Source organism: Hemiscyllium ocellatum, chromosome 26 (genome assembly GCF_020745735.1).
Source record: "Hemiscyllium ocellatum isolate sHemOce1 chromosome 26, sHemOce1.pat.X.cur, whole genome shotgun sequence".
Taxonomy (NCBI): Eukaryota; Metazoa; Chordata; class Chondrichthyes; order Orectolobiformes; family Hemiscylliidae; genus Hemiscyllium; species Hemiscyllium ocellatum.
Window position 1 is genome coordinate 28789244 of NC_083426.1, and position 13232 is coordinate 28802475.

At 37.7% G+C, this 13232-nt stretch overlaps 1 protein-coding gene across 2 annotated transcripts in view; it reads right to left on the bottom strand.

Annotated features, from left to right (window-relative positions):
* The window catches only part of LOC132828191 (bromodomain and PHD finger-containing protein 3-like), an 85831-nt gene that overhangs the window by 19464 nt on the left and 53135 nt on the right, over positions 1-13232 (bottom strand). For both annotated transcript variants that reach the window (XM_060845132.1, XM_060845133.1), the window contains exons 6-7: positions 11378-11690; positions 7439-7705 (exon numbers count right to left, since the gene is read on the bottom strand). In XM_060845132.1, the coding sequence (XP_060701115.1) occupies positions 7439-7705; positions 11378-11690 (580 nt within the window). The remainder of the gene's footprint in view (positions 1-7438; positions 7706-11377; positions 11691-13232) is intronic.

A 13232-nucleotide genomic window follows, 5' to 3' on the forward strand; every position in this document is an offset into this window, starting at 1 on the left:
ACTTTGACACAAAAGAGCTTAAAATTATAATGTCATTTTTAAACAAGTGTTCTCTTCCATATGAAAGTTGCTATAATTGTCGCAGAGACAGCAGTAATGCATGTACAGCAGGTCCCTGATTTATGAACATCTAACACATGAATGTTTTAGTTTTTAGATTACTTACAGTAGTGGAAACAGGCCCTTCGGCCCAACAAGTCCACACCAACCCTCTGAAGAGCAACCCACCCAGACCCATTCCCCTACATTTACCCCTTCACCTAACACTACGGGCAATTTAGCATGGCCAATTCACCTAATCTGCACATTTTTGGACTGTGGGAGGAAACCAGAGCACCCGGAAGAAAGCCACGCAGACACGGGGAGAATGTGCAAACTCCACAAAGGCAGTTGCCAGAGGCGGGAATTGAACCCGGGTCTCTGGCGCTGAGAGACAACAGTGCTAACCACTGTGTCACTGTGCCGCCCTGAATGCTCGTATTTAGCAACTTCACACCATACAAAGGTCTACTAATTTTAAAGGTCCGACACACAAACATTTCATCATTTGTAGGATCAGCTATTTTACATTATCTTGCATTGCTTTCCAACTTACATACAAATTGACTTGTGAATGGAATCAAGAACAGAACCCATTCGCAACTTGAAGATTGCCTGTATTATGTTGCTCTGTGTAGGGCTGCAAATTTCAAAAGAACTATCTCCCATAGCTTTGCACATATCAAATCTAAAAATCTAAATCTAAAAACATGGGAGCAGGTGTTCAACTTGTGGTTTAAGCATTCAATTTGGATGATTCACAGTCAGTCATGGAAATCAGAAAAGTGGATGCTTTCTATAACAGACTATGTAATTCACAGATTCAAAACTACTCCATCATCTTTCATTTCATCTGTTATCTTCACATAGCTACTTTTTCATCTCTCTTCCCCTGTCCAGGCCCCTTTCCTACCTACGCTGAACAGGCAAGATTGCCTCTCCATCCCCCATTACCCCACACTCTCATTGTTACTCTGACCTCTTCTGTTTCAATCTACATAATCAACCTCTGCATCCTTCCTCCGTCGTAACTGCCATTGCCCTTTACACCATTCCAGAATGATTGGCAAGAGCCTACAGGCTCATTCACCTTTTCTTTTCCATCCTCGCACTGCTTTACAGTTACCCCAAAGTTTTGTTTGCTTTCAGAAGTCATTTTTAAGTTAATTTGGGCCAAAAATAAGCCACTGCTTATATACCTCTCATTTTACTTTTCTCAACTTATCTCTGGGAAACAGCCGTCATGAAGCAGAATGTTTACATTTCCTGTCAAAAAACACCTGGTCAAGCCTCAAAATGTAATTTTAATTTTGAAAAATAAGCTAGAATTAGCATGAGGAAGGCAATGTTTCAATATGAAACATATTCTGAAGTTTATAGAACATAAGAGCTTCAACAGGTGTAGTTTGAAAATTTTCACACAAAAAAAAGCCAGCATGTGTTTTAAAAAAGTTATTTGAAAAATTTCCCTCTAACTCTGAACTATGTTTTTGAAAAATGTTACAATATAAAGAAAACCTCAAGGAAAATATCCACGTGAGCTGAATAAATGGCACTGATGCAAACTGGAAAAAATAGCTATTGCAGTTTTTCAAAGCTAATACCAATTACTATTCTGGACAAAATAATCAAACCCACATCATCAAGATGCTTAAAATTTTCAAAAGGCATGGCTTTTAAAAAAACCTAATATTTTTAAGAGTTCCAATCAAGCACTCAAGGTCCCAAAGCACTTTATATTTGACAGCCAATGACTTCCTTTTAAACTATAGTCGCTTTTGTAAGAAATGCAACAACCAAGTTAAAAAATGGTAAATTCCCAAGTGGACAGATAATCTGATAAAACATACCCTGTTTTCACTGAAGCTACTTGAGGAATAAGTTCCAGATTTTGTGTGCTAGTCAGGTTATTCAAGTTACTTTGTAATTAATTTTTGGAAGTTTTACAATCATGCATTTCAATCACGCTTTCCAAACCAGCTTTGGTTTCTTGCGGTTTCCAAACTTATTAATTGGTTTGTCAATCAAAGAAACTCAAGATTATTTTCCTGTGCTGTACTGTTCTACGTTTTACTTGTAAATCTGATCAGTAAAATTGTCAAAACAAATTGTTGCAAATATTTCTGAAAAATTTTTGTGGAAGTCTTTCATCTGGTTTACATATCACTTGAACAAAGATGTTTTATACATGTTTATTTCTGCAAAGATTTTATCAAATGGAAGCCACTCTACTTGAAAAGCGTGAGCACTGAATTCACACAGCTTTCCAGACCAATCAATGTCAACTAAAAGATTCATGTTGCCAGGTTACATTTGCCAGCCTGCAGTTGTTCTTTCAACTTTTGAAATGTTTACAACTGACACATTAATATGCACTGAGGCTGCCAGGGCTCAGTGCGTATAAACCCATTCTCTCCATAATCTGGTGTGTCACTTGGACATTTACTGACAAAGAAATTCCCAAGAAAACTATTTTTAAAACCATTGAAGCGAACAGCATTATTTTTTCATACAATTATCAAGTAAAAGTATAAATGTAAACTCTAAAGACTTTTCAGTAAAAGAAACTGACACAGTTTAAGGGGTTGATTAGTTTCTTACAATATATAACATCTGATTTTCAATTTTTTTGATTCTAATGTCATTACCACCACTGAATACCATACTAACAAGATCCATTACCATTGACCAGAAACTGAACTTTACGAGCCACATAAGTATTATGGCTATAACAGCAGATCAGAGGGCTAGGAATTCCACAGCGAGAAACTTGCCTCCTGTCTCCCTAGTGCCTGTCAATCAATTACAAGGCACAAGTTTAGCGTGTGATGGAATATCTTCCAATTGCTGGGATCAATGCAGCTATAATGTAAGAAGCTTGACCTAAAACATGAAACATCCAAATCATTGTTGATTTAAAAGGGTGGCACAGTGCTGCCTCACATCGCTGGGGATTCAGGTTTGATTCCAGCCTCTGGTGACAGTCTGTGTGGCGTTTGCAGATTCTCCCAGTGTCTGCGTGGGTTTCCTCCAGGTGCTCTGGTTTCCTTTTACAATCCAAAGATGTGCAGGTTAGGTGAATTGGCCATGCTAAATTGCCCATAGTGTTCAGGGATGTGGAGGTTAGGTGCATTAGGCAAAAACAGGATAGGGGAATGGGCCTGAGTGGGTTACTGTTTGGAGGGTTGCTATGGACTTGTTGGGCCAAAGGACCTGTTTCCACACTGTAGGGAATCTAATTCTTGACACCATCCAGGACAGACAAGCAGGAGGCGGGAAGAACACAGCAAGCCAAGCAGCATCAGGAAGTGGAGAAATCAATGTGTCAGGTGTAACCCTTCTTCAGGATTCAGGTTGGGTGTAAGGGAAGCTATAAATAATGGGGTAGGGGTGGGGAGGGGTTTGGGTGGGGAGAAGGGCTAAGTGACGAGGTAGTGATAGGAGAATACAGGTAAAGGATACGACCTGGTTGGTCGATGGGAGGAATGAATAGGTTGGTAGCTGGAAGGAAGGTTGAAAATGTGTTGCTGGTTAAAGCACAGCAGGTAAGGCAGCATCCAAGGAATAGGAAATTCGACGTTTCGGGCATAAGCCCTTCATCAGGAATGAGAGGGGTTGACGAGAGGAATGGGAGGCAAGGGGCTGGAAAGAGAGTCAGGGGATGGGCAGGGAGATTATTTGACTGACATTTCACCTGCACCTTCAATATTCATTCTCTTTACCACCAATACATAGAGGCAACAGTGTGCACCATTTACTTGATGCACTGCAGCAACTCACCAAAACTATGTCAACCTCATCTTCCAAACCTGCAACCTCTACTAACTAAATGGACAAGGATAGCAGGTGCTCGGGAACATCACCACGAGCAAGTTCCCTCCAATTCACAGACCATCCTGACTCGAAATTATATTGCCAATCCTTAACAGTCACTATGTCAAAAATCCTCAAACTCCCTTCCTAAAGTACTGTAGGTATTCAACAACCCTCAATGACTACAGTGATTCAAGAAATCAGATGACAACCACATGCTCCAAGACAATTAGGTTTGGGGAATAAATGCCAGCCTAGCCAGTAATAGACATATTTACATTAACTCATTAAAGAAAACTTTGAATGACAGCTTTCAAAGTAGAGTATTTATTCCATGTCATATATTCTGTAATATATCAATTGTATGCTTTTAATTTCATGGATAATTTGATGTGTAAGGTCATCAACAACTTCTGGAAGGACTGCACTACTGATCAAGATCAGAGAGAGGTTCTAAAAGAAGTCCAGAAAGTAGATATTAAGCCAATAGATTTTATTTGAAATGCACTACATACTGATATATTTTAGATTCATATATTTCTTGTCCTTCACCATTAAATAGTGCTGGTACAACTGTATTTATGCCCTTATTTATAGGAAGGAAAGAACTATTTATTTCCCAGAAATTAATGAAGACTACTTCTCTGACCATAACTAAAGAGATCTCTTACAATCTCACTCTGAAATCCTTTCAACATGCAAATTCATTTTGAGCACATGTATATCCACGTGTAAATATGTAATCAATTTCTTGATTACATTCAATAAATTTTGTAGATTACGTTGTAAGAATTCAAAAAGCATGAAAACTTTGTACATTGACTGCAATGTAAAAATAAACTAAACTAAAAGGTTCATCAGGCTAAATTTTCAGTAGTGCTGCACTAGAGATTTTATCTCTAATGCCCTACTCAATAATTACCCAGATAAAAATCAATGGCTGCAATAATTATATTTACATTTACATCAGTCCTCTCAAAAGTTTACAATTATTCCTCTCTTCTTCTGGAGCTCTCCAGTCTCTCATACACAAAATGTCTTGATTCTACAGTAGTTTTCACATCATAACTGTAAACGTTCGCTACTTTAAGACAGTTCTTAAATGGACAGCAATTCCTGGAGTATGCACTCGTACAATTACTGTAGAAATCTAGATGAGACTGTCAGTGACTCTAGGCTTTGCCACTGCATGTGTTTGAAAAAACCCTCCAAACTGTAATGATTTGAAAATCACTAACCATAACCCATGCAGACTATAAAAAAGTCTCAAAAACCCTTGGAGATGTGACATTTTGTCAAATGAGGTTTAACAACCGGTACATTTTACTGGGTTCTGTCCTCCAATCCCACACCCCACAATATTAGGAGACAGATTCAGGCAGTTAAGACAGGGAAGTCAATAAGCTTCATAAAATTAAAAAAGTGTCTCTCTATTCCAATCTCTCCAACTGACCTTGAATCTATTACAATAATGTTGTTATTTTTGGGAGAAAACCAGAAAGTGCTGGAGAAACTCAGCAGCATCTATGGACAGAAAAACAAAATTAATGTTTTGAGTCCAGTGAGCCTTCATAAGAACTTAAAGCAGCTCAGAAATGGGGAAATTTATGCTGATGACAGGGAATTGCAGTTGGAAGGAAGGAGGAGTGAGACAAATAGAAGGAGACAGTTCACAGAGAAAGTGAGGTTAAAGAAGAGAAGCAGACAAAAGGATTGTTGATGGAGAACTGAGGAAGAAGCAAATGCTGAACAGGTGCTAACAAGAACTGTGGATATTTCAAAATGAGCTGAGTTGAGAGCAACCCATACAGAACAGGACCTGAAAGTGTGGGAGTGGTTAACAAACATCGAGGTAGGTGTACAGTCTCTGAAATTGTTGAACTCAAAATTGAATTCTGAGGGATGTATGATACCTAGGCAGAAGTTGAGGTGTTGTTCCTTCAGCTTGTGAGTGCTTTGGTGAAGCACTGCAGCAGGCCTGAGACAGAAATTATGGCAATGGGAACACAGTGGTCTATTGAAGTGACAGGCAACTGGAAGCTCAGTTTTACACAAAGTACAGAAGCGTTCAGTAATGTGGTCACCCAGTCTGCGTTTCTGTAAAGAAGACCACACTGGGAACAGCGACTACAGTAGAATTGTTTGAATGAAGTCCAGGTAAATGGCAGTTTACCTGGACTGTGCCTTAGAACCTTTTATTTTGAGGAGGGAGAAGGTAAATGGCCAAGTGTTGCATCTTCTGTAATGGTATGGGAAGATACCATGGAAGTGAAGAGACATTTGGAGTGGAGGACTGGTGGACCAGAGTGTCCTTAAGGGAATAGTGGACGGTATACTGACAAAGGAGGGAAGGAGAATAGATTTCTGATGAGTGGAGGTGATGAAAATGGCAGCTTTGGGTGTGGAGGCTGATGGTTAAAAAGTGAGGGCAAAGGGGACTCTTTGTTGTGGGAGGGAAGGGGTGAGAGTGGGATCAGAAGTGTGGAAAATAGGTCGGACGTGGTTGAAGGCCATGTCAACCACAACAGCAGGGAATCCTCGGTTGAGGGAAAAAGGTGGACATGTCTGAGGATGCCATGTGGAAGGTGATGTCATCAGAACAGATGCAACAGAAATGAAGAAATTGGGAGAATGGAATGGAGTCCTTACAGGAGACAAGGTGTGACTATATATAGTCAAAGTAACATGAGGTCAGGATTCTTAATGAGAGGAAGAGGGACTGGGTTGAAAAGGCCAGGAGGGAGGGTTAAACAGGAGAGGAATATCACTCTGAATTGGATGTTACTGCAATAGGCAAATGAGGTTTACCTTTACCATTATGCTGCACAGCCTAAGCCACTGGGATCCCTACATGGCATAGGTGTACCTCTATCATTGGTAAAATATCAACATCAGCATGAAGAGACTCTTAAGTGGCCATTAATTGTCCACCTAAACATCCCAATAGTCCCAAGGTCAGGCAGGTGTCTCCACACATCCTTTGCACCATGTAAGATTTCAGACAGATTGGGTGTTGGAGAGTGAGCAGCTGGAAGGACATATGTTGGATAATATGTCCCCATCCCACTTTCAAATTACCTGGTGGGGAATGTAAAATTCAGTCTTAGAATTCTAATGACATGCTAAGTTCTTAACTACCCATAAAATTATTTCATCAGGCACGAGAAATTTTTATGTTTAAGGTACGTCAAATTTCTCCATGGTGGTGAAGAAATTCCACATTTTTAAAATACATAAAAGGTTGATTACATTTTAGTTTCTAACAAACCTATACACATGTCCTAATCATTTACTTAATTCTCTGTAAAATATAATTAAAAACAAAGGGTAGGCAGTCTATTTTATTTCTTGGCTTGCTATCTGTGAAAATTCTTCAACAATATTAACTTCTATCCCTGATCAATGGAATTACTGTTGCTGGACACCTGGAGATCTACTTGACATAGTGCCTGATTTAATTTCAAATCAGGCAAAGAAGAAATCCATGCCACAGAGATCAGTAGATCTGTGAACTTCTTTCAAGCTGAGCGATGAGTGACTATGAAATTTGTGCCACAGAAATAATATACCGTAAAAAACCACACACCTCTTTCAGCGCTATCTTCATGATTTTCAACTACTGGCTTTCCATTATCTTCCTTTGACAATTCAGAGTAGCTGCCATTATGCAGATGCTGCTGTTGTGCCAGTTTATGTCTGATGCTGTTGATTTCTCTCCTCAGTAATCTTACACGCTTCGATCTAGCTCCACTTGACTTCATGGTACATGTTATATCCAATTTGTCTAGCAACTCTTTGAGCTGGTCCTCCAGCGACAGATGGGCTCTGTTCTCTGGAATCAGCATATTATCCACTGAAGAACAAATTAAAACAAATTAAATCCAAGAATTCCTTATGGTATGCAAATGATGTTCTGCTTTTAACCTTCCTAGTCTGGTTTGGAAGATTAAAATACATTAAAAAGTTATTAAAATATAAGAATAAATAATTTTGACATGCACAAATATAAATTCACAGTTAAAATTTTGACTACAGTTCGTGGAATTGCTTATCATTTGGGAATTATTAGTAACGTCATAATGAAGAAACAGTAGTAAGATATTAGAATTTAATAATGAAATTCTCTGCATTGAAAAGCCAATATTGATTACAAACTGAACTAATCAATAACTGTGTTTGAATTCCAAATTAATTACAATTTCAAATCAGGATTTAGAGAATAAAACACAAATTTTAGAAACTGGCTCATCATTTCAAGCATGAATGAGATAAGATCCAAATTTATGAGCTTTACATGCAAAACTCTGCACACTTGTTTGAAATTGAAATTCATTAACCCGTCAGGCTGCTTACAATTTAGTTAAATAAATGACTGAAACAGTGTTTTGAATTAGACATAATTACATGACCTTCAATGTACTACAATGTACAATGCTTTACTGATGACCAAGGTTGAGGACTAGCAAGTACATGGCATCACATTCATCGAAGGTGTCCATTATCAGAAAATGAAATACAACTTGAATACTTCAATCAACATTTAAATTAATGATTAAATATAGTGGATGATAGTTAGAATGAATCATTTTGTCCAAAAGAGAAATTCATTTTATGTACATTATTATTTATCAGCTTGTAATATTCTGAGGTACTCTAGTCACAGTCTCATGTGCATAAACAGTTAAAACTTCTTTTTCCGTTAGAGGCAACAGGATAGATGCTACATTATATTATTGCCGAGTGTCTTCCTGGATGTTACAAAGTTAAAAATCACACAGCACCAGATTGTAGTCCAACAGGTTTATTTGGAAGCTCTAGCTTTCGGAGCACTGCTCCTTTTTCCAAATAAACCTGTTGGACTATAATTTGGTGCTGTGAGATTTTTAATTTTGTCCACCACAGTCCAACACCAGCTCCTTCACATCATGAATGTTACAAATACTGATCTACACAGACTTTCTAGTCAATTGTTTTTGTTTTGCCTTCAGTGCTATGGAATTTTATTTGCTTTTTGAAAGGGTAGAGTTCACAGCCCAGATGGCCAAGAAAACCAGATTTGTTACTATTTCATTCACTTTGCTGCAAGAATGCAAATTCATTGCTTCAAACTTATAAACCTCAGCTTCAGAAGAACGCTCTTAAATTGATTTCACTTCAGTTAGAATGTGATGAGCATTACATTACATATAAAAGTCATTTCCCATAAGGACATCAACTCAGTTATACTTGGATAAGGGAATCAAGCATTATGAGGAAAAGGGACCAAGTGGAAATAAGAATTATAAGATTAGCAATGTTTGGTGTACTTCTGTTCCTACATCTTATGGTCTTACAATAATGTAATATATTTAACTGACTGAACCTACATCTTTCACTGTCATTTACTAATTACTTCATGGCATCGTCCACATCTTTCTCCGCAAGTTTCTTCAGCCAAATACTGCAACCACTCAGCTCCATTGTTTAGATTCGGACCTCTCCTTCACTGTCATGTTCAGTTAATGATACAAGTATCAGCCACTTTAACTCTACAATCTGGAATAATTTCCCTAAGTCACTCTTAGTTACAACAACCAAAATATATAAGGACGGGGTAATGCCGGCTGCTGTTTTTCCAAGGCAGGGACGGGGAATCAAGAGTGAGCAGCAGCCTTTTTTGCAGAAGTGACTGTCCACCTGAAGTGGAGGGGAAAGACAGTCTGCAAGAGACAGTGAGGAAGACAGGGAGGCTGCAAGGGGACATGTTGGGGAGATAGGGAAGCTGCAATGTAAGGGAACAGAGACTGCAAGAGCAGGGAAGGCAGGCTGCAAGAACAGGGAAGTGAAAGATGACAAAAAGACAGCAGTGTTAAATCTGTCAACAAAAGAACACTCAGCTAACTAGCATGAGGAAAACTCAAAATCACTAAGTTAATTACTTGTGAATTAATATGGTATCTACCTTATGGCTGCACAATTTCAGGAGCAATATGTGGAACTTCTAGTGGATGCTATTCCAATAAACACCATCAATTGTTAAATTTATATCTGTGATTGAGCTTTGAGATGCTATAAAAATGTTATTAACAGCCTGGTTAAAATATTCCAGCTTTGTGAATATGCAATTAAAAACACATTAGCAGTGACCTCACCAGTCTGTGCAAGGTGTATTTAAGGTGTTGTCTTTTGTGTGCACAAATGTATCAGTTATTTTGAGAAAATAATATCCTAAGTATGTAAGTTAGCTCGATGAGCTGAAAGGTTTGTTTTCAGATGTTTTGTCACTATACTAGGTAACATTATCAGGGAGAGTCCCCAGTGAAGCGTTGGGGGTACATCTTGCCTCTCTATTTATACGTCTTGGTTTCTTAAGGTGGATGATGTCATTTCCGGTTCTTTTTCCCCCAAAGGGAGGCAGGTAGGATCTAAAGCGACGTGTTTATTCATGGAGTTCTGGTTACAGAGGCGGGACATGCCACCAGCGCTTCAGTGGAGGCTCTCACTGATGATCTTACCTTGTATGGTGACGAAACGTCTGAAAACAAACCTTCAACCTTACATACTTATCATCAACCTGAGCTACAAATCTTCTCAAAAATCGCTAAAATAATATCCTGTTGCTAACTTGTCTGTTGCCTTGTGCCAATTTAAATACAGTAGAACCTGAGGAATTAATATTCTCTTTGTGCTTTGTGGCTATAAATTTACTAAGGTTGATAATTATTGAGGATATTGATTAATTCAAACTTGTATTGATCTGTATCCCCATAACCCCGCATTTACCAGAGATAACCCGTCTACTTTGCTCAGCATGGCCAATCAATCTGCAGATCTTTGAACCATGGTAGTTAACTGGAGCACCCAGAGAAACCCCACACAATCACCCAAGGCTGAAATCGAATCTGGGTTCCTGGTGTTGTAAGGCAACAGTTCTGAACATACTTAAAACATTCTCTACTCCCTGTGCTCGTATCCTTCTGGTACTAACACCATAGTTACTAAAAATGGAAACAGTGCACAAACTGAATTATGGAAACATGGGGATTTCAAAAATTAAAGATAGATTTCCTGTGGTACAGTTTATGCAGTTTTATGCATTAAAAAAATCTGCCTTTCACATTCCAGCAGCCATGATTAATAAATGCTTATAACTTATTGACTACAGAAAATTAAATCTGAGTACTTTATCCTGTGTTAGACAATCAAAAAAAAGGACAAACTAAATTTCTTAACTGCATCATTAAAAAAGGACAATTGTTATCCCTGTGAGGACTAATTAACATGTAACCCTACATGCTTAAAGCATGGCTTGCAAAATGCAATATTCAAAAACAGCAAGTACAGTAATTGATTTGACTTTTTGAAAATTGAGTAATGCAACTTTACTTTTGAACATTAACCATCTTGACAAAAAAAATTAGGTAGTTTAAATCGGAGATAGTTCACTTAACAGTTTTTAAATTTGGAGTTCCCTCCCCCATTTGAAATCATTTTCTAATGAAATAACAAAGAAATAGCCATCAATCTGCACTGTCAGAATACCCACCATCCTCCCAGGAGAAACGGTAGAAGTTTGCCAAGTTTGGTGATTCAGGTAGATGCATTCCAGTTTCATAGTCATATCCAATGTTTTCAGCTTGGCGTCGAGCACACCTTAGTATGGAACCTCCTATGTCTCTCAATCTCACTGCTGCCCGGTAAAATATAGTTTCCTTAGCGTTATACTTCATACAGTTGTTTATAACAAGATTAAAATCTGATTCAAACTCATCAAGGGTTTTGTAACTGTGAGTTTCTAGCTTTTTCCTCATGGTAGAAAAGTCCATAGGGTGTGTAATAAACTCTAGATAGTCTGGAACCTTGCAAAAACAAAAACATTAGTAAGTAAATCTCAATTACATAGAATCCTTTCTCCTCCAACTCTCCCACAAACATACTGTACATTAAGTAAATCTCCATCAAGATCTCTTTTAATTAAATTCTTTATGACTTATTTGTAGATTTTTAACTGAACTTACTGAAGACCTCCCAAATTAATATACTCAATAATGTTTTGTGCACTTAATAGTGTTATCAGCAATTCCATTTACAGAAGTTTACAACAAACTGATAAAACACTATGTTGCTGATAATATATATATTTGGCTGTTTTAGAGATACAAAGAAGAACCTTTCTTGAACAGATGCAATCTATGCAGTAATTTCTCTACACATTCTAAATTATACGGAATAACTGAGCATACATCTAACTAATTTGAACATGATTCTGATTCATGCACAGAGCTCAAATGTAACAATACCAAAGATCACATTTAAATCCATGCATTACTTTGAGGAACTAGGGTGGTTAGGAACAAAAACGCATATTGCCGAATTTCTACTGACAAGATTTCCAGGGAAGAAATGTATTATCTGTTCCCTAATAGCACTGTGGCTGTACAAACACTGTACAAACTGCAGCAGTCAACAAGACAACCCACCAATACCTTCTCAAGAGCAATTAAAATGGGTAGTAAAGTCTTTCCAGCAACAGTCATATTCCACAAATTAAAATAAAATCAAATAATCAAAGTAACTCCACAAATGTAGTTTTACCGATATAATTTGACAATGGCCCATCAGCCTAAGTAGTTGATCATTTAGAGGATGATTGAATTTGACATTAAATGTCATCCAGGTTAAAATTACTCATGAACTTACTTAGATACAATTTAAAATGTACTTGAAAATAATGAAAATGTAAACACACATCCAAATTAATTGCTTACATTTGAAGTTGATCTAAAATATTTGGTACAGATACTCATAAGGACCATTTGTATATTCAAGCTTGCTCTAACATTCAATACAATTGTGTATGATCTTGCATTGCAATGCCACTTTCTGAGCTGCTTGCCATAATCTTGAGATAACAATCTGTATACAGTATATCCTTGATTACCTGAACATTAATTATCCGAATTTTGGATTACCCAAACAAGATCTCAAGGTCCCGTAAAAACAGCATTAGGCAACTCAGCATTCAATTAAATGGCATTATGGTGTGCATTGCCAGACAAACAAGAAATGTTCGGTAACTGGTACTCAAATCACCGCTGGTTTACGATAGATCAGTTTTCGTTTAAACGGCATTATGGCGTGCATTGCCGGATAACCAAGAAATGTTTGGATAACAGGCACTCAAATTACTGCTTGTTTATGATCAGATCGATTATCCGAACAATCAATTATCTGAAAAAGAACTCCCCAACTGTCTCATCCGGATAATTGAGGTTCTACTGTATATATTTGAATATACTTGCGACAATATTCAGGCTTCAAGAGGTGTACTTTATCCAAGTTTTTTTTAAATGAAGAGCGATTGAGACAGAGGTCTGCTTCAAACCAATAAAGTAAACAAC